Source organism: Meles meles, chromosome 4 (genome assembly GCF_922984935.1).
Source record: "Meles meles chromosome 4, mMelMel3.1 paternal haplotype, whole genome shotgun sequence".
NCBI lineage: Eukaryota > Metazoa > Chordata > Mammalia > Carnivora > Mustelidae > Meles > Meles meles.
In genome coordinates, this window is record NC_060069.1 from 51281238 (window position 1) to 51304025 (window position 22788).

Consider the following 22788-nt stretch of genomic DNA (forward strand, 5'->3'; position numbering starts at 1 on the left):
TGACATAGTAAAACGATTTCTCCTGCTTTAACACCTAACTGTTCATATTCATGAAAGTTTCTGGATTGGGAGAACTACTTAATCTTTTTAAGACTCAGTTTTCCTCAGCAAAAATAGAATAGCACTTTTTAAAACTGTTAGTGTTACTGAGAAGACTGTGTGTGTTAATTCACAGAAAGTACTTAGCACAGTACCTGACATAAATGCTCAATCAATATGAGCAGCTATTAATCCACACAGCTTTAAAATATTTAATAGTACCATCTGTCACTTAAGATGTTTAATCCCCCTCCTGTAGCCTAAGCCCTTCCAAATATTATAATAATCTCTTACACAGGTATGGAATTTTACAGTCAAAACGTACCTCCACATCTGCCATCACACACAGCATTCCTTATGGTTTGAAACTCAAACTCAGAGCTGATTTCAAGTTCCAAAGTCTTTCTACTACATAGACATTATCAAAATAAACAACACATGGTGTGGAAAGGAGGGCCAGGAGGCTTGGGTGGAGTGGGGAGTATAGAATTTGGGGAAATCTACATAAAGCGGGTGTCATTCACTGGAGGCCCTCAGAACATTGTGCCCTTTCCCACATAATAGCTATCTGGATGAAAAGTTACCAGAGAGAATGATTCTGTGCTCAGCATTTACTCATTCACTCGTTAAGGCATCTTTTGCAAGGATTTACTGCTTGTCAGTCAATGGTCACTATATAGCAACGAACAAAAAGGACAAATGTCTTTGGTATTATGACGCCTTCAAGGGGGAGGGAAATAAAGAACAGATGATGAAAATGTTTAAGTTAGATGGTCATAAATATTACAGGAGTAAGTAAAGGTGGATAAGGGCATTTTAGGGCAGGGGAGGTATTTTTGGTAGGGTAGTCCGGGGAGGCTTCCTCAGCAAAGTAGCACGTTTCAATAAAGTCCTGTAGGAGGTAAGAGAGCGAGCCACGTGGAGATCTGGAGAAAAGCATTCCAGGCAGAAGGTCAGCGAAACAAGGACCCTGACACAGGAGTGAGCCTGCATGGGTGTGCCCAGAGCAGGGGGAAGGCGGGTGGGGTAGATGAAGTCAGAGAGTTACCAGGGGACCAACAGAGTTGGGCCTTGTAAGCACCATGCCTGCTTCCCTCAATGGGAAGGCGTGGAACTGGCAAGCTTCTGGAGAGTTTTGAGCAGGAAAGTGAAATAATATGATTTTCAAGGATCACTCTAAGTTGGAACAGGCTAAAGTGGGACGAGGGTGGAAAAGACAGAGCAGTAGGTAGCCATTGCAATAACTCAGGAAAGGCCGGACCAGGTTACCACCAGGGAACGGGCAGGAGAGGCGGTGAGAAGGGATAATATTTCATCGCGTCCTTGAAAGAATGTGCTGTGTGAGGAAGAAGAGTTAAAACAACTTCGGGTGTTAGGCCTGAGCTCCTGGAAGAGCGGAACCATCAGGATTGAAAAGGTTAACAGCCTCGTGTGGGAAAAACAGGCTTGGGTGAGGTGGTATCCCTCAATGATGAAAAAAAGGTCACTATACACAGCACTGTGCTGTGAGGGACAGAGACAAGACCAGTTCAAGTTGACCGCAGCAAGAGAAAAACTCTACAGTGATGCAGGGTAGGAAATTAGCCTCAGTGATGGCTTCACTTAGATGAAGTGAACTAAATGACGAGTAATCTACTGGCGATGCAGGCTAGGGTCTAAAGCCTACCTGAGCCTGGGAACACAGCTAGAATTTAAAAAAAAAAATCAATAAGAACACACATATTCAAAAAGAACCACATTAACAACTCTCAGTAAGAGGAACTGTACACAAAGCCGTATCAAGTCAGTAACTCAAGTTCTTTCACTTATTGATAGACTGACTGATTCATGAATTTGTAAGTTCCTGTTACATGCGCTGGACCATCTTACGAATACAATAAAAAAGCCCCAGGAGACCTGAGTCACACCCTTGAAGAACAGAAATGTCTACTTGAAGAGACAGAGACATATAGTGTGATGAAAAGCCAATGGGATGCAGAGATGGAAAAACCAGAATGCTCATGAGCTGCTGGTGGGAAAGCAAGATGGTATAACCCCTTTGGCAAGCAGTCCAGCAGCTTCATAGAAGGTGAAACATGAAGTTACCATATAACCTAGCAAATTCCAACACTACCTATATCCCTAACAGACTTAAAAACGTATGCTCAGATAAAAACTTGTACTCAGGGATGCCTGGGTGGCTCAGTCAGTTAAGTGTCTGCCTTGGCCTCAGGTCATGGTCTCAAGGGCCTGGGGGTAAGTTTCCCATCAGACTCCTTGGCTGGGTGAGGAGCCTGCTTCTCCCTCTGCCTGCTGCTCCCTCTGCTTATGTGCTCTCTCTCTGACAAACAAAAACAAACAAAAAACTTGAACTCAAATACTCATAAAAGCCAAGAAAAACAAACTCCAAAAAGTGTCCCTCAACTGGTGAAAGGATAAATTGGAAGGATGTCTGTACAATGGCACAGTATTCAGCAATAACAAGGAATGAAGTACTCAGATGCACCTCAACATGAATGGAACTTGAAAATAATATGCTAGGAATCCAGTCACCAACGACTATATATTGTTTGAATCCAAACATCCAGAAGTGGCAAATCTATAGATACAGAAAGTACTAATAGCTACCTAGATCTGGAGGATTTGAGGAAAATGGGGAGTGGGAATTAGTAAGTATGAGTTTTAAACTTTCTAGGGTGAGAGATTATGATGATGGTCACACAACTTCATGAATATACTAAAAACAATGGATTAAACTATACATTTTAAGTGGGTTAATTCTACTACGTGAATTCTATTCCAATAAAGTTATTATTAACTGACTTATTTATGTATTTTAGAGAAAGAGAGAGAGATCCTGGGAGCAAGGAGAAGGGCAGAGGGAGAGGGAGAGAATTCACAAGCAGACTGTCCCCCTAGCACAGAGGCCAACATAGGGCTGGATCCCAGCACCCCAAGATCAGGACCTGAGCCAAAATCAAGAGTTAGCCAGTTAAGCAAGCCACTCAGGAGCCCCAAAGTTATGATATACTTAAGATATCTAATATGTATGTTATGGTAAAAGAACAAGAAAAACGTCATGAGAAAATTCAGAGGAATGACAATAATATGTGGGGGATTGGGTGAATGAATGGTCAAGCTTCTCTAAGATTTAATATTGGAGATAGATTCTGAAGGCTCAATAGAAGTTTACCAGGAGGGATACAGAGTCCATTCTGCCAAGTAGTAGGATTTTTGGGTTTGATTTTTAATTCTTTCCTTCCCCCAAATTACCACCGACCATTGAAACAACCTCCAGCTCAAGATTCTCAGTCTACTGGATAAGAAAGAATAGTTGAGAAACATTCAAAAAATTTTAATGAGAATCTATATTTTGTGAAGTATTTCCATATTTTAATAAGATGTCAGTAAACTTCCTCTGTAAAGTAACATACAGTAAATCTTTTAGGCTTTGAAGACCATACATCCTCTACTGTAATTCTCAACTCTACCACTGTAATCAGAAAGCAGTCATAGGTAACGAATAAGTGGGGATGGCTGTATTTCAATAAAACATGATCTACAAAATCAGGTGGTGTGTGAGAGTCAGCCCATGGGCTACATTTGCTAGGTTATGGTCCATATTCCATTGCCTTTCCAAACTCTTTCCCAGTTCTCTGCAAGTCACCAGAAATTTTCCTGCCTCCCCAGGGATTGCTAGTACCAGTTATTTTCTACAGAGCCTGCTTAATTAATCTTTTTGTCTTTTGAATGGGATGGATAGCAGGACTGAAAACTGGATTTCCTCTGGTAAAAATTAGGAATATTGTTATAGCAACTATCCAAATTTTTGTTGAAGATGTTAAGTATAGACCAGGAAAAACAAGTAATATCTAACAGATCCCAAATGAATATAACTAGCATTCTTATACCCTCTTAGTCTATATTTTCACAATAATCCCTAAAGGTATGTCCAAAATAAACACATTGTCTATGGTTGAGGAGATATAAATACACCAAATACTTATGAAGACTGAATAAAAGGGTATCTTTTATCTTGAACTTAGATTAGTGTATAGTTTCAACTGCTTAAATCTTGATAATACAGTATTGACTGAATTTTGGGGTTCGAATAATGCCAAATATATGTTATATCTCAGAAACACAACTCTAAAGTTGTATTCTCCAGACTTGGAGCCAAGGGATATTTGATATTTGAATAACTACTATGAGCTAAATGGAGGCAAGTACTATGGAATGGGAGAAGTCTGGGCTAGCAGTCAGAAGACCCCATTTCTCACCCTATCTCTGACATTTGGTATTAAAGGGATACCAGACAAGTTGCCCCTGGACATGATAAAGAGTTTTCCACATATATGAAAGTGTTTGGTAAACGTTTATATGGGGTTATAAAAATGTTATATGTTATTATTATGTATTTCAAAATGATATTATAAGTAAGTAACCTTCTGAGGTTAATCAAATTTATTTTCTGAAGACCATTCACTGAGTTCTAAGGATAAAATAGAGCAAACACCGTATTCTTTGCCAAGAGTGTATCTAAAAGTTGAGTTTTCCATATTCCAAAATCAAAGAGCTAAAATAACAAGTAAATCGTTATTACTCGGCATTGGCACTTTTGGAAAGTCAATGATTTGACTTTCACTATTGGAACATTTCCTAATACTGTGTGTGTAAAATCTTTAAAAGTATGCATATTCACCACTAATCATTATACACCAATAATGGGCAAACTTCTTTGTTTGCTGGGGAAGACAATCATAGTCTCTCCTCTGAGACAGGACAGCACGAGTGTTTGCAGCTGGTCATTGGGCGAAAAAAAAAAAAGATTTCTAGAGGGACATTATCATTTAGTTGGGTAGTTCTTTTACTATAGGAATGAAATAGAACAAAGACAAAACACTGGTAAATTGAAGTGAGTTCTCTTAGCTCTATAAATGCAAAAAATTACATATTGTTAGAATCATTTGCTTAAAGTGATTTACTTAATTTTCTACAAAGATTAGGGACCTGGGATATTTCTAAACATCTAAAACCCCGAAAAAGTAGGATTAGCAAAATGAATAATATTCACAGACATTTCTTAGTGTATGAGGACATCCATTCTGGTGATAAATTTTAGAGTCAGGGGAAGAAGAAATTATGGACTGAGTAAAAAATCATACAGACCCTAAGAACAAGTCTTTTCACGGGAGGAACAACAGAACAAAGAACACCGAGATGATAGCAATTTTCTGTGATTAGAGAACGTATAAAACTGATGAGGAGTCTAAGGGTAAGTGTAAGCTCCTTTTGGCAATGACTATCACACTTTTTAAAGATCCTTTATACTCCTGGTCTCACCTGTCTTAAGCCAATGCAGAGGAACTGTGGTATTAAAAAAAACAGTTTTTACTGATATGTGCCACCTACTAGTTGTATAACTAACTCTTCAAATCACTGTAACACTTCAGGCCTCTGTTTTCTTATCTGTAAGTTTAAGGAATTATGATCTAATAATTCTGAAGATGACTTCTATGTCTGACAGTTTCAGTAGGCTACTCTAGAGAAGGAAATGTTAAAGATTTATTATTTTTTCCAATTTACATTCTTCAATTTTGTGAAAAACTTTTTCTTCAACCAAAAAGGCACATCTTCCAAATATAAGAATTGATGGCTAGACTCTTATCCACAAAGGAAATAAACAAGTGCATTGGCAACTATTTGCCGATAAAATGATGAGGTAGAAAAGTCAAAGGAGTCTTAAACAAGCTTGTAAAACTATTAAATTTAACAATGTCATATGATACAATGTCAATTAAAAAAACTATATAATAACAGCCAACACCTATAAATTGAAACTTTTTCTTAATTTCTTTTCAGCGTAACAGAATTCATTGTTTTTGTACCACTCCCAGTGCTCCATGAAATGTGTGCCCTCCATAATACCCACCACCTCGCTCTCCCAAAATCCCACCCCCCGCCCCTTCAAAACCCTCAGGTTGTTTTTCAGAGTCCATAGTCTCTCATGGTTCACCTCCCTTCCAATTTCCCTCAACTCCCTTCTCCTCTCCATCTCCCCATGTCCTCCATGTTCTTTGTTATGCTCCACAAATAAGTGAGACCATATGATACTTGACTCTCTCTGCTTGACTTATTTCACTCAGCATAATCTCTTCCAGTCCCATCCATGTTGATACAAAAGTTGGGTATTCATCCTTTCTGATGGAGGCATAATACTCCATAGTGTATATGGACCACATCTTCCTTATCCATTTGTCTGTTCAAATTGAAACTTTTTAAAAAATACCATTTACCATAGCACTCAAAAAGTGAGATGCTAAGGGATAACTTCAAAACATGTGAAAACTATAATACAATGTTGAGAGAAATAAAAATCAAAATTGAATGAGAGATATACCATGTTCATGGGTTGGAAGACAATACTGCTACAATATAAATTCTTTTCAAATTGACTTATAGATTCAACAAAATATGAATCAAAATTATAGCAGGCTACTTGTGGAAACTGATAGGCTGATGTGAAAATTTATATGGAAATTGAAAGGATTCAGAATAATCAAAACACTGAAAGAGTGAAGATGGAAAATTTGCACAGCCTGATTCTAAAATCTACTATAAAAGTCAGTGATAAAGGTAGTATGGCATTGGCATATATAAATTATTGGAATTGAAGACAGAGTCCACATAGATCTGCACATATATGGCCAACTGATTTTTGTCAAATGTGCCTAGGTAATTATATTGCTAAATTTACTTGTAAATATCTTTAAAAAATAGCAAGAATACAATCTTTGTGACCACGAGGAAGCAAAAATATCTAACGGAAAGAAGTATAAACTATAAAAGGATAAAAGTGATAAACTGAACTTGATCAAAATTAAAAACTCCTGTTCAGAAAATGAAGCTCATCTCAAAGGAAATGAAAAGTTAAGTCACAGACCAGGAAGAAATACTTGCAATGCATATATCTAAAGACTCTGACTCAGAATATACAAGGCACCCTTACCACTCTCAGTAAGAATCAATGATTCAATTAAAAAATGGACCAAACTCAATACACACAAAACAGATAATCATGTCAAAAAATGGGTAGAAGACAGCAACAGACACTTCTCCAAAGAAGACATACAAATGGCTAACAGACACATGAAAAAATGTTCATCATCATTAGCCACCAGGGAGATTCAAATCAAAACCACATTGAGATACCACCTTACACCAGTTAGAATGGCCAAAATCAACAAGACAGTAAACAACAAGTGTTGGAGAGGATGCGAAGAAAGGGGAACCCTCTTACACTGTTGGTGGGAATGCAAGTTGGTGCAGCCACTTTGGAAAACAGTGTGGAGATTCCTTAAATTAAAAATAGAGCTACCGGGGCGCCTGGGTGGCTCAGTGGGTTGGGCCGCTGCCTTTGGCTCGGGTCATGGTCTCAGGTCCTGGGATCGAGTCCCGCGTCGGGTTCTCTGCTCAGCGGGGAGCCTGCTTCCCTTTCTCTCTCTCTCTCTCTCTGCCTGCCTCTCTGTCTACTTGTGATCTCTGTCAAATAAATTAAAAAAAAAAAAATAGAGCTACCATATGACCCTGCAATTGCATTACTGGGTATTTACCCCAAAGATACAGATGTAGTGAAAAGAAGGGCATCTGTATCCCATGCAGCAAAGGCCACAGTCACCAAACTGTGGAAAGAGCCAAGATGCCCTTCAACAGATGATTGGATAAAGAAGATATGGTCCATATATACAATGGAGTATTATGCCTCCATCAGAAAGGATGAATACCTACCTTTTGTATCAACATGGATGGGACTGGAGGAGATTATGCTGAGTGAAATAAATCAAGCAGACAGAGTCAATTATCATATGGTTTCACTTACTTGTGGAGCATAAGGAATTACACAGAGGACATTGGGAGAAGGAGAGGAGAAATGAGTTGGGGAAACTGGAAGGGGAGAGAAACCATGAGAGACTGTGGACTCTGAGAAACAAACTAAGGGTTTTTTTTGGGGGGGGGGGGGTTGGGGGATGCATGAGCCTGGTGGTGGGTATTAAGGAGGACACATATTGCATGGAGTATTGGAACACTGAAAAAAATATATAAAATTAAAAAATAAAAAATAAAAAATGGGCCAAGAATTTGATGACACTTCTCAAAAGAAGATAAATGATGGCCAATAAGTGCATAAATAAGACATCCCACATCATTAGTCAAAGGGAAATAAATATAAACCATAATCAGATGAATCTATAAAGTATGAAAATAGCTAAAATTAAGAAGACTGACAATAGCAAGACTAACAGTTGCCAGGACTGAGGACCAGCTGGACCTCTCATACACTGCTAGTGATAATGTAAAATGGCGCATTTAGGAAAAGTCTGGCAGTTTCTTAAGCAGTTAAATGGTTAACCATATGACTCAGAAATGCTCCTGCTGGGTATTTTACAAGAGGAATAAAAACTATGTCCATACAAAAACTGGCACATGGATGTTCACAGTAGGCTTACTCATAGTTCAAAATGCAATTAAAAATGTGCCCAGGGGCGCCTGGGTGGCTCAGCGGGTTAAAGCCTCTGCCTTCAGCTCAGGTCATGATCCCAGGGTCCTGGGATCAAGCCCTGCATCGGGCTCTCTGCTTGGCTGGGAGCCTGCTTCCTCCTCTCTCTCTCTCTCTGCCTGCCTCTCTGCCTACTTGTAATCTCTATCTGTCAAATAAATAAAATCTTTAAAAAAAAAAAAAAAATGTGCCCAAAGGGGCGCCTGGGTGGCCGGTTAAGCCTCTGCCTTCGGCTCAGGTCATGATCTTAGGGTCCTGATATCGAGTCCTGCATTGGGCTCTCCGCTCCGCAGGTAGCCTGCTTCCCCCTCTCTCTCTGCCTGCCTCTCTGCCTACTTGTGATCTCTCTCTGTCAAATAAATAAAAATAAAATCTTAAAATAAAATGTGCCCAAAGAAGTTAATGGCTAAGGAAAATGCAGTATACCCATACAATGGAACACTGCTTAGCAATTAAAATGAGTGACTACTGATATGCACAACAACATAAATGGATCTCAAAAAAAAAAAAAAATACAGCGAGTAAAAGCCGCTCTGACACAGGTGCGTATACTATGGTGTGATTCCATTTATATGGAATTCTGGAAAGGAGAAATGTAACCTATGTTGGAACACAGACCGGTTGCCTGGGGCTGAGGGTAAAGGGCCTGAATGTACCAGGGCATGAGGGGGATTTCTGGGGTAGCTGAAATGTTCTCAAGATTGCGGTGGGGGTTACACAGGTACCTATGTATGTCAAAGGTTCACTGTGACATGCATTTTAAAATAGACACATTTTACTGAATGTAAATCAAACCTCCAAAGGTTGATTAAAGAATATGAATCAACAAGTTCCATGGACATGTGGCAAGTGGGGAAATAAAAAAGACTGTGTACATAACAGCATACATGTACACACGCATATTCCAGAAGGAATGTAAAATATTAGCATGGCGGTGAATGCGAGATGTTAGCTAGTTACTTTGGATACTGAGTTGCTGATGTAAAAGTGCGTGTGTTCCTGAGGTCACCTAATATGACTTGGTACAGTAGGTTTGGATTTTGGCATTTTGCTGATTAACCCCATAAGTTTTAAAGCAGGGTTTACTCCGTTATTTCAGTAGGATGTGGGGAGTTTCTTCAAGCATCTTTATTATACAAGAATGTGTTATGTACTGTGTTAGTTACTCCGGAGGAGACAGGGTCGTTCAAATACCGTCTTCACCCCCTAAATCATAGAGTCCAGTATATCCTGGGGCAGAGGCTGGCGGAAGATCAGCCCACATGACTCTAGTACAGGAAGAGTGTGGAAACTTCCAAAGGAGAGGATGAAATAATGGACAGCTTGATCTTACAAAGAGAAGACATCGCAAGAGAGATTAACACATTAGCTTGGTCTTCCTAAGTCACATTAGATGTCTGGCTATTTAATTTATTTGGGGGAAGGTCTGAGAAAGCCTTGCAGGAAGGCGTTCCATGAGGAAAGCTACAAGATGAGAAATAACTAGGAAGAGAAGTACTCAGCTGGAAGTTGGGAGGCTTCAAGGAGGAGATGAATCTGGAAATCCAGGCTGGGGTTTCAATTCATTCCATAACTGGCTGGGAATTTTTGAAGGTTTTTTGTTTGTTTGTTTGTCTGTTTGTTTTAAAGGCAGTTATTGACAAAGGCGTAGCTGTAAGGTAGAAAGTTTCAGCTGCTCACATAGGTGGGATGGACAGGTGTGGGCAGAGACTAGAGGTGGAGATACCCATTAAGACGCCATTTCCATAACTCAGGTGAGACATTTAACACCGGAAATAGGACAGTACCAAGGGGATTTAGATAAGAAACCAGATTTTAGACATTGTGAGGTAGAAACAACAGGGGAAGTTGTACACCGGTGATAAGGAAGTGGAAGTCCAGCCCCAGGATGGATGTCCTGCAGGGATGAACAGTGTTCTTCCCCTCCACTTGTTGATCTCATGGCACCACACCACACCACAAATGCTGAGCCCGCTTTCATGTCTGCCAGCAAGCAGGGCCACAGAAGAGCCACAGCCAGCGGTTGGTGCTGCCGACGTGGTGCTTCCCGCCATCCAAACACCAAAGCATGCCAATATGCTCGGCTTACTAGGGGGAAAACATGACGACGATATCCAGAAGACCCACATCAAAACTGTGGTTCTCCCATGAATCTGACATTTGATCTACAGAGAGTTACTCTCAGTCCTGAGCTTTTGAACCCTTGTGGCTTCTGGGGGGTCGACAACATGCTTTGGAAACCGAAAACCCTGTACAAAGGGGGGATTACTAATGTTCCTGTCCCTGCCTCATCAAGCAGCCTCTTCCATCCTCATCTCTGTATGCACCCAGGTATTAGCACCTGAGCTGAGGCATCTATCTCTCTACATCTGCTCCTCTCCCACCCCAACCATCTCGTCTTTCTTTGTTCCTCTGATCCGGGAATTGAGAGCTATTTAGTACAAGATTTACCATAAAGGAAAGCTTTCTCCAAAGCACTGCCATTTGCTTGCAGTATACCCAATATGGATAGCCATCTTTTTTCCACAGTGAAAGAAAGTTCCACATTTTGATACTATTTGAATGTGTGAAATACTACCATAACAACCTTCTCTAGGATTTTCTGAATCGTAACATATTATAGATCTTAGGACCGTTTAACATTGACCCTAAAAGTCCACTGCCTTCACTCTCTTGTCTATACCATTAAATATGCCCCAGATTCAAAAGCTAAATGAAGAGCAGTGATCTGTCCTAACTCTGGATTAAAAACAAAAACAAAAACTAAACAAAACAAAAAACCAAAACATAAACAAAACAAAACACAACTTTGTGTTGGATTTATTGAAAAGTAGTTGGCTGATCTCCACACACTCACCATCATGAAGAGGTTCTCAAGAAGATGTTAACAGCAGATGGTTTTAGAATTTAACCAAATCCCCCGCCCCAGTAGGAGCCCACACCCCCTCCCAGTTTCCCTGGGATGCATAGCATCAGTACTTCTCACACACTGTGAGGCAAACACCATTTTTCTTTAATAAAACGGAGGCTAAGACAGATTAGGTTCAGGACAAGAAGTAGGTATTAAAGCTGACCTGCCCCTGGGTCGTTGTGCACTCAAGAGCGATGACTGGCCTCCAGGTCCCGGCTCTGGCACTTTCAGCCTGACTCACCTTATCTGAATATTGGAGAAAAGGCACATGGCACCTCATGGGCGTGCGCAGACAAAGCACAGGACAAGAGTCTCATGAACTGCAGGGTAGCTAGCCGATAGGAGCTTTTAGAAAAGAGCCAAAAGATTTCACTGTGTCTTTAAGTGGATTTCCAGTGGGAAAGGAATATTTCTCTTATAAAAACTTGCTTATAACAATATTTTTCAAGGAACTCAGCTCAGATGGTTCAGGAAACACATTATGGTCTACTGTAGCATGCAAATTCACGGCTCAGCACATTATGGGAACATAAATATAATCACGATCCCCCACACTTTATAGGTTCTCATGCTGCCTCCTTCCTTTCTTTATTCTTTTCTTCTTGTCTCTCCTCTCCTTGTCTTTCCCCTCTTCTTTTATATTGCAGGGAAATCAAAGCAGCTCATCTCAGATACAGGAGAGATTTCGTTCTTTCACTTAACAACAACAACAACCACTTTTTCCTTAATGGGTCCAACATCAAATTCCTCCAAACTTCTCAATGTAACAAAAGATCATTGTTTTAAGATAGGAAGGTCCGTTTTCCACCCGTGATTGAAACAACTGGAAATAAATGAAAGCCAGTGAAAAACCCGAATGGCTCTCCCTTGGCAATTATTCAGCCCTTGGAAATTTCCAAGCCCTCGCAATCATTAATTAATTAGTACAGATGTTCCACTTTACTGAGGCTGGAAGTGAGACACAAAGAGGTCTAGAGGCTTTCCCCAGGCTGAAAGAGGACTGTGAAGAGAGAAACTGGGATTAGAATTAGGAGCTCATTTCTCCAGCCAGTAGTCACATCAGCAAGCCCAGCAGTGGCAATATTGGGACAATATGGGCCTCTGGGCACAGGTGCAGTTGAATACAGCAGTGCTCTGCCCAAAGACCAACTGTGGAAAGCCCACCCCTTCAGCCACCAATGCCCCCAAGACACACACAGGAAATGTCTGCAGCTTCATCGGCCTCTTTCCCCTTCCCCAAACAAAACACAGACAGATGGCGAAATACCAACCTCTAAGCACTCCCCTCTATAATGGCAGCAAAAATACAGGATTTAATTTTCATTTTTAAAATGCACAATATGATGTTAAAATGAATGGCATGCTTATAAATAAATATTTCCAAAAAATTTAAATGATAAGAAATCCACGGATATCCAGAATCTATAATAATGTAGTAGATCATCCTGAATCATGACCTTGTGTCACTAAGAAGGAAAATGAAGTTCTGTGCTTTCTGGTGAGTGGTTCATCAAAGCTGATTTCTGCACCCTGACTGGATTAGCAAGGGCAGACCAAATGTTAATCATGTGGCTGCACCTGACATTGTAGATCCAGCTCTTGCAATGGGTGCTGATTTTTTTCTCCCTACGATTCTGGATTGGTTCAAAAGGTGGAAGAGGAACTCCTGGCTCAGTCCTTCTCACCAGATGATTCCCTCCACCTAGACATACTTTTGCTCTGGCTTATGTCTGTTTCCCCAGGCTGGATGCTGGCATCCTTAAACATAACCCAGGGCCCATCTCTTTCACAGGAACATCAGTTGAGTTGCTCTGGACAGGGCAAAACGGCATGTCTATATGAGTTTAAGTGCTGATGGCAATTTTTCCCAACCTAAACTCTTATTCGTCCATAGGAGAATTTGTTTCGGTTATACCAAGGTGAGGTAAAGTTGAATAACACCCTTTTTTTCTGACCTGGTTGTTTACAGGTCCTCCTGGAAAAACTCTTGCTCCAAAACTGTAATGTTAATAAAGAGGAAGCCTATCCAGCTTGGCCATTCTGGATAAACTTTACTTAAAAAACAAAACAAGGGGCACCTGGCTGGCTCAGTGGGTTAAGCCTCTGCCTTTGGCTCAGGTCATGGTCTCAGGGTCCTGGGATTGAGCCTCGAACCAGGCTCTCTGCTCAGCAGGGAGCCTGCTTCTCCCTCTCCCTCTGCCTCTCTGCCTACTTGTGATCTCTCTCTGTGTCAAATAAATAAAATCTTTTAAAAAATAAAACAAAACAAAACAGAACAAAACAAAAAACCCTTAATAAAATCTCTCTGAATGGAGGGATTTGAAAAGAAGGGCCTTCCAAGAGTAATGTTTCAAAAATATGTATCATTGTAACTTGGAATCTTCATGCTGGAGAATGACGATGGCTGGTCCACTTTCATGTAATGAGAATTCATAAGGTTAACAGGTGCCTCCAGTTACTCACAGGCCCCACTCGGAAGGGTTCCTTTTGTCTAAAGAACTAAAATTCTTTTGGAATATAATAGAGCAGATGCTTTCATGTGAGAATCATGATTTGGTAAACATCTTACCTGGAGAGCAAGGACCTAACAAATTTGTGTTATAATGCTGAAACTGTGATTAGGTATGTCTGGAAATTGACAATCTCAAATGGGTAAAGGGTTACACATTGGCACATATCCATACTTCCATAATCCACCTCAACAATTACCATTTAACTTTCAGTTAATCAAGGGCTCTGCAGTTTCTGATTTCTTACAGCTCTAGCGAAAAGGGAGGGCTCAGTTCCAACCCAATTTATTGGAAACTAGCTTGGTTTCTCCATCACATCCCTTCCAAGTAATTCTCCTTGGTTCCTCCTGTCAGGGTGGAAGGAAACATCATCATTTTGGTTCTAGCACCATGGACAATCCAAGTTGTAGGTGAGTAGATATGTGTGGTATTATATCTTAGCTTTTCATAGGAAGTAACTGAATGCGTTGACTTAAAAGACATGCATACTTGCAATTAAGTCAAACCACTGTCACAAAGAATTTTTAAAACTTTCCTAATATAGTTAAAGCCTGGAGAGGAAGATTCTTCCCAGAGGATCAGTGATGGGGATCAATAAGAGACCAAAAAACAGGTGCCATTATACTGTAGCCCCTTCCCAAAGGAAACTAGATGAGGTGTCTGCACTATCTTGAATCCCCTTGACCTCACCCACCTCCTGGGCCCAGGGCCACTCGTTCTGTCCCAGCAGCCCTGGGCTTGCTCTGCCCAAGGCAGAACCCCAAGCACCACCTTGGCTGGGGTTCTGACTGACTTTACCTGAATCCAATCTGACAGCACCGTACCTCGTGTGCTCTATACACCACTTCCCTACAATCCTGGGAACTTCCCGTCCCCACTAAGGTATGAGATACTGCAGATCTACTCCCTACTCAGAGCCCAAGTAAATGGAACATCTGAGTGGGAGGAAGTTTCTGACCCCCAGAGGAAGGCTTTGACAAACAGGAGACAACAGCTGGAAGATAAACCATTTTCCCTTTCTCTCCCTGGAAAGACTATCCTGATCTGTTCATACAGAGTCTTCTGGAAGACGATTCTCAAGACTGAATCCCTGGTTGTACTTGATACTAATCAGTAGCCAGACTGGTAACATAGCCCACATAGGACCCTGCCCCTTTCCTCTTTCACTCAAACTTCCCTGGGACTCTGCTTCCTAATGACATAAAGGAGCACATAACGCTTTTGCGTTAGGCTCTGCTTTCTGGGGAGAGGCGGCCACGATACATTCTCCTGCAATCCCATCACTGTGTGAGCGAGCTCCCTACCTTTTGTTGCAGCGGCGGTGCACATGGTGCTGAAATGGGATCCGTGATGTAGGTCTTCTTGGGGCCAGCAACTGGATACATCCCAGGGGGATTCTGGTTTCCTGTTCCAGAAGGAGTATACCCTTGCTCCCGCTTCCAGGTGTTCGGGTGACCTTGCTGACCATAAGCTGGATCGGTGTCATTTTTGCCCCCATAGCCAGGCCCCGCTGGGCAATAGGCTTCATAATAACGTCCTTGGTTAGGGGCATACCCATACCCGGGCTCAGGCTGAAGTCCTGGTGGTGGAATATAGGCATAATCCATGCCCCCTCGTGTTGAAGGAGGTGGGCACTGCCCAGAGATAGAAACTGGGGGAGTGTTATAGCCCTGGGATCCTGGGCCTTGGCTGTAAAATTGTCCTGATGAAGGAGCAGCCATATAAAGAGAGCTCGGCTGGGCTGACTTCACCTGCACATTGAAGGTAGGCCTGGAAGGAGTTGACGCCGTCGTATACGAAGCAGGGACCGGTGGAGGCTGGGGTTTTAGTGTCCCAATTGGTGCCACAGGGATGGGTCCAGCCTGGGGTGCAGGCTGTGGCTTCAATGTAGACTTTTTAGTTGCTGTTAGAGGCGGTTGGTTTGGTATGACCATTCTTTTGTGTCCTGTGACAGGGGTGGAGACTGGAGGAGAGGCTGTCGAGCTAGTAGAGCCCTAGAGTAGGAAAGAGAAAAGGATAAAAATAAAAAGGACAAAGATTACCATCAATGAAAAATAATAACACAGAAATGAACACATATTAGCAACTGCTATTATTATCTTGTATTAACTCTGTAAAATACAAATAAGGCATGGTTCCTGCCTTCTGAAAATTCACAAACACACACAAAAATCAGGTGCATTTTCTGGTACTAGCAATGAATGATCCAAAAAAAAAAAATTAAGGAAATGATTCTGTTTACAATTACATCAGAATGAAAAAAACTAGAACCTTAGAATAAAGCTAACCAACAAGGGCAAAAGACTTACATCGAAAAAGTAAAAATACTGCAGAAATAAAGACAAATAAATATGAAGACATCCTGTGTTCATGGACTGGAAGAATTAATATAATATAGATGTTAATAATACCCAGAGTATTCTACAGATTTAAGGCAATCCCTATCAAAATTCCACTGGCAATTTTACAAAAATAGAAAAAATTCAGCCTAAAGTTCACATGGAATCTGAAGAGACTCTGAATACCCAAAACAATCTTGAAAAAGAACAAAATGTAGATCTCATGCTGCCTAATTTCAAAAGTTATTACAGAGCCACCAAAATCCAAACAATATGACAGTGGCACCAAGAAAGATGGAAAGACCCACAGAAAAGGACAGAGAGTCCAGAAGTAAACTCTTCCATATACAAGTAATTTCTGATGAGGGTGCCAAGATCATTTGTTAGGAAAGGATAACCTTTAGCTCTAAGTGTTAGAGCTAAAACTACACACACACACACACACACACACACACACTTAGAAAACACAAGGGGAAAAACAAAACTTCATGACATTGGCTTTGGCAATTTTTCCTTTTAACACTGAAAACACTAGCAATAACAACAAAAATAAACGAAACAATGTGATTTCAATCAAATTACCCAAAGACTTAGTCACCATTTAGCTAAAAGGAGGTACCAGGGAAAGAGAACCGGGGACCGGGCCAAGGGAAAGAAAAACTAAAGTGAAGAGGGGTGTTGAGAGAAACACCCCCAGCCCAACCAAGATGCTAAATTTAAGAACAAAGTTTCCTGTTAAAGAGTGAGTGACCAAAGATAACTCAAACACTGACTCCTCCTCCTTTTCTATCTGATTTCTCTTGTAGTCATTCATTCAATTCAGAAACACTTACTGAAGATCCTAGGACTGTTTAAGGACACAAAGATGAAAAGCTCTCACTGCCAAAATATGAGATGTCTTCGTTGGGCTGGGGATAAGGACAGGCTCGGGGAAAGCCTGGAGATTTAAACTTCCATCCTCGGGCATTAGACTATTAAGGATCCGAAAATGTGCCAATGACAGAATGTTTTCATGTTACTCTGAGTTACAATGATTAGATTTGTTGCTCTAACAAAGGAATGACCACACCCCAATTCTGTTGTTTATTAATTTCCAAGCAAATTAATGTATGCACAGAAAGAGAGAATGCACGGCTTTATATCACTTTGGTGTCATTCATCCACACCAAGACACTAAAGATATGTAGCTCGTGGGAAAGACGCTGCTAACTGCTTCTTCATGTCTACTTCCCTTCTTCATTACTCAAAGAATTTCAATTCTATTCAAGGAACAATGTGCCCAACTTAAAATACTCCCTTGACTATGTTGTAGATAGGAGTTGCCTTGGGACACAGTTCTGACCAAAAAGATACATGCTGAGCATTTCTGGGAAAACAAACACTCTCCTGATTAAGCATCGTCCCTACTTTGCCCATTTCCTCTTTCCTGCCTGATATGTGGATGTGGGATCATAGATGGGGTAGCTATCTTGTCCCCTCCATAATATGCAAGTCTTTCGATTCAGACATACAGCTTTCTGGTCATCTACGTTCATCAGGGTTATTTGGTTAACATATAGTGATTCTCAACTGGAGAAGAAAAATCACCTACTGACCAGGGAAGTTTGGGAATGAGGGGGGATAACTTGATTGTCGGTGACTAGGGGACACTATTATCACTGCACGGGCAGACAGCAAAAACATCATTGTCAAACCCAAGACAGCAACAGTGCTCCTGATGAAAAACACGGATCGATTCTTGGGCCTCATTTCTTCTGTCCACCTACCTGTGAAGTTCCCAGACGTGAGCCTATGAGGTCACTGGTCCTCTCTAGCATCTCTCCTCTACAACACTCACTACCTCTTGGTTCAAAATAACTGCTCTCCGCCTTTGTCCCCGTGAGACTCAACAACATGACAGCTCGGCCTCTGCTAGCTTCAGATTACGGATCTGTCCCTTCAGGAGTCTCTCTACTCAAATGGGCCTCAGTACACACTGCATTTATGAATTGGCTTACTACCATTTGTGTTGGGATCCTGACTGTTACAGCTCTCTGTTCCACATTTTATTTGTCTCAGGTTCTATTTGTCTACTTTCCTGGGGAATTTGTAATTCTAGGTGTAGTTCTCTAAGTTACAAGAGGCTGTTGAATACAGCCATCTTTTTTTTTTTTTTAAAGATTTTATTTATTAATTAGAGAGAGAGAGAGAGAGAGAGAGAGAGCAAGCACAGACAGAGGCAGAGGGCGAAGCAGGCTCCCGCCGAACAAGGAGCCCGATGTGGGACTCGATCCCAGGACGCTGGGATCATGACCTGAGCCGAAGGCAGCGGCTTAACCAACTGAGCCACCCAGGCGTCCCAAATACAGCCATCTTTTATCCCCTCCCCCTTTTAATACTAGCCTTTCAGGGGACAAACTTGCCGATTACTTTTGTAATTTAAGCAACCTGAGTAATATTGTCTTGGCAGAGTAGCTTTTTCCTTCTGCATGAAGATGGCTCCAGTAATACCCAAGAGAAAGAGATTCAATTTCCTTTTCAGCAATGTATTAAAATACATATCCTGAAGAAATTCCTAAATAAGTATGCAGTTAAGATCCTGACATTTTGTAGTAGAAACCACGGTAGAGTCAATTTGAACCTAAAAAAAAGGTCATTTTTTTTTTTCCTAGTCAACCATGTCAGTCTTAAAAAATGTCAGCATCGATGGAAATGAATATAAGAAGGAATAAAGCTTTTCTTTTCTTTGATGACTCAAGATCAGCAGAAACCCAGAGTTCCTATTTTGAACACTTTACAAACCCAACTATAAATGGAGACAGTGACTGAGCAACTGGGCTAATGACAGGCACACTCTCTGCTGCAGCTGTAACGAAGTCTGCCCCCAGAGCAGATCCTTCAAAAGTTACCGATAGGAAAATGAAAGCCAATGACATTGATAAAGTAAAGCAAAAAGACTTAATGTCAAACTAACTCTTTAGAAGAAACTTTGTTCCAACATAATTCTTTTTCTTTTTCTTTTTTTTTAAGGTTTTATTTCTTTATTTGTCAGAGAGAGAAGCAGGCTCCCTGCTGGACAAGGAGCCCGACGTGGGACTTGATCCCAGGACCCCGGGATTATGACCTGAGCCGAAGGCAGCTGCTTAACCGACTGAGCCACCCAGGTGTCCCCAATTCTCTTTCTCTTTTTCTTTCTTGATGAACCCAGACCCAGACCCTGACCCAGACAGACAGACAGACAGACAGACAGACACACACACACACACACACACACACACACTAAACATCCCCCAAGTCTTTGAAGGAAGGCATCAGGGCACAAATTCAATAGCCATCACTTTCTTCTAGGAAATATCTCGCCAGTACAGCTCTCCTTGAGGGATGAGGAGGTTTCTCACAACTTTGTTATGAATTCTGCTGTGTATGTGCCGGCATGTTTCTGAGTATTTCCTATATCATAACTACGTTAGTGAAAATAGCACATTTAGCTATATTTTCCCCCCCTGCGATTTTACATTCTTTACCTCATTGGAGGTGGAAGGGGTAAAGAACAAGAATCATTTTAAAGCATATTTATTTATGTTCTTCATAGTTAAAGAAAGCTATGGCAACATTTTCCTGGCCCACATATTCAATTAAATACATAGTGAATCTTTTCTACTCGCTGAATTAGTTGGCACTTCCGAGTATTTATTTTTGGCATATCGTTTCTTTTTTGTTTTTGCAGAGATTCTTAAAGTTTTATCATGATTTAACATTTTTATTTTGAAAATCAAGCACATTTTAAAATTATGAATATATATATATATATATATATATATATATATATATATATATACACATCCCCTGAGACTTGAATCTCTGTAACAGTCTTTTTATGGGGTTATTTTTCCATTAATTATTCTCTAAGGATCTTGGACATGCAAAGTTCTGAAGGTTGATGGGAGAAGGGCAATATCCTCAGATGAGGGGTGCATGTCTCCCTGTCCTCTGGAAGTTTCTAGTCAGGTGGAAGGGCTAATACATAATCAGTAGCTGTTGTATGGATGCTCCCGTTACCAGGGAAGAACCGGCTGCGGCCATAAAGACAACCAAGGACTCGGGGTGCTGACAGCAACTCTCATGCTCACCCTGTGGGCCAGGTCCTCGACTTCCTTTATAGCCAAGTCAGGATAATATCTTACAGTTCCTCAGTCTCTCTCTTGCCTCTGCTCACCCACTCCCTGGACATGCCTGTACACACACACACACACACACACACACACACTCCCCTAATCTACTATTATGTCTTCTATGGAAGTCCGCATATTTCTTAGAACCTTGAACTTGACTCCAGTTTCATTTTCTTTGCCCAACTATTTGTCCCCATCCCCACTTCCCTGAGCTATTTTTTGCCATCAGTGAACTCCACTTCTTTCTCACTTCCCTTCCTCAAAGGGTCATCTAACATGACTGAGCCTGATCCCCATCTGCAAATGATTGCCTTGTGTTGAATTCTTTTTATGACATTGCACTCTTGTTGTTGTTGTTGTTGTTGTTGTTTAAATATGCTTTGCAAAGACTTTTCAGTCTAGCCCTGCCTCCCTGTCCAGCCACCTCCTTTTTTCCACCACCACTCACATCACACACTCCAGCAATTTTAGGCATATGCAGAGACTGGAATAGATCACACAGTTAGGTCTGTACTCATATCTGTCAGCCAGGACCTCCTTCCACAGTCTCTAATCCGTTCCATCCAACTCTTTACCACGTTGCTCCCCTTGCTGCTCAAACACCGCCATCTGGGCAGTTGCTTACTTATTCTGCAAGTCTCAGATCAAATGGTGCGTCTTCTGGAATGGCATTCCTGACGCCGCTGGAAGGATTTTGAGGCTTTTTATGTGGTCCTTCAGTTATATTCCCCATGAACTTTGTACATACCCTCATTAAAACAGTTACCTTACGGTGTTTTAATAATCGACTTGCATGTTTTAGAAGTTGGAAAGAAGCCAAGCTGTGAGCTCTAGCAAGTCAAATTATCATGGTCTCAAACAGACAGAGACTTGTCTTTCATAATAGATAATCCAGGAATAGGCAGCCAAGAACTAATATGTCTGCTCAACAGTGACAGCAGGGATTCAGGCTCTTTCTAGGTTTCTGCTAGAAGTACTTTACTTATCTTGCTTTCAAATTGCTACCAGCGACAGTAGTCAACATATTGCCCAATGGCTCCAGAATCATGATCCTCTTTATCGGACACAGGAACTCCTCTCTTCTCTCTCTCTATTAACTCTTTCCAGGACCCTATATATACAATTTAAAATACATCCGACGTTATAAAGATTTTCATGAGTTCCTGTCTCCAGAATTCAGAGTACTCTGAATACCAGACCCAGATCGTCAGCTGTTTATTTCATGGGTCTGCCTGGCTGTCTCTTACGCTCCTCAGGCTCAACACTTCAAAACTGTTTCATCATCTTCCTTCAATCTGCCCTTCCTGCTTTCCGTCTGGTTTTCTCATCCACACAGGTGTTGCTCAAACCAGAACACTAGGAGTCATTCTTGAGCCTCTCCCTCACATCCCATTCAAGTATTAAATCCTGGGGATTCTATTTCCTAAATATGGAGTTCTGTGACTTGCAAATATTTCCACATTTCCTCATTTCCTCTACTGTGACTCTATTCCAAGATAACACCCCCTGTCACCAGGAATTCTCCAACAGCATCCAGACTGGTTTTCCAGAGTGTACTCTTGCTCCCACTTCAATGAATCCTTCATTCTGTAGACAGTGCGTTCTCTCAAATGCAGATTTAATCGCACTATTTTCCTGTGTAAGAGTTTTCAGTGGCTTGGGGGAATGGTCTGGACTCCCCCTCTTCTCCCTCTCCTTGAGAGCTACACAGAGCTACACTCTGTGACACGGACTTTCTTTCACAGCCACTATACCAAGCTCCTCTCATCTCAGAGACTATACCCATTTGGTTCCCCACCTCTCTCTGAACTCTAATGAGCTAATCCCTAAAAACCCCTTAGGTCTCAACTTGAGTATCTGCTTGCTCAGCGACCATTGCTGAGTCTTCTGGCAGAGTGAGCATTGTTGACTCCTCTCCCTCTACACATCTCACACTTGTACGCGTCTGTTTTCACAGTGTTAGAGACTGTCCCTCTCATTCACTACTGCTTCTCCAGTAAACCCAGAAAAAGCTGGCTTTTTCACATCATAGCCACTAGTAGGCATTTGACAAATATTTGAATGCATGAATTTGAATAAATGAATGACTAATAGACTCCAAAAAAAATTCATTTCTCTTGTCAGATTATAAACAAACATGCAAAATATGAGCTAGCTCATTTCTCTTACTTGACAATCAAGAAACTCTGTCATGCATTTAATGCATGCTTAATTACTGTAATCTCATTAGTCTCTCCCTTCCTCTAAATAGTTCAATGACTTTACTTTGTGAATTTATTACTACTACTATCTTTCAAAGAAG

The 22788-nt window shown here is 41.1% G+C and overlaps 1 protein-coding gene across 20 annotated transcripts in view; it reads right to left on the minus strand.

Annotated features, from left to right (window-relative positions):
- The window catches only part of LOC123940120 (LIM domain containing preferred translocation partner in lipoma), a 660801-nt gene that overhangs the window by 241528 nt on the left and 396485 nt on the right, over positions 1 to 22788 (minus strand). For all 20 annotated transcript variants that reach the window (XM_046002569.1, XM_046002568.1, XM_046002572.1 and 17 more), the window contains one exon: positions 15301 to 15990. In XM_046002569.1, coding sequence (XP_045858525.1) covers positions 15301 to 15990 — 690 coding nt within the window. The remainder of the gene's footprint in view (positions 1 to 15300; positions 15991 to 22788) is intronic.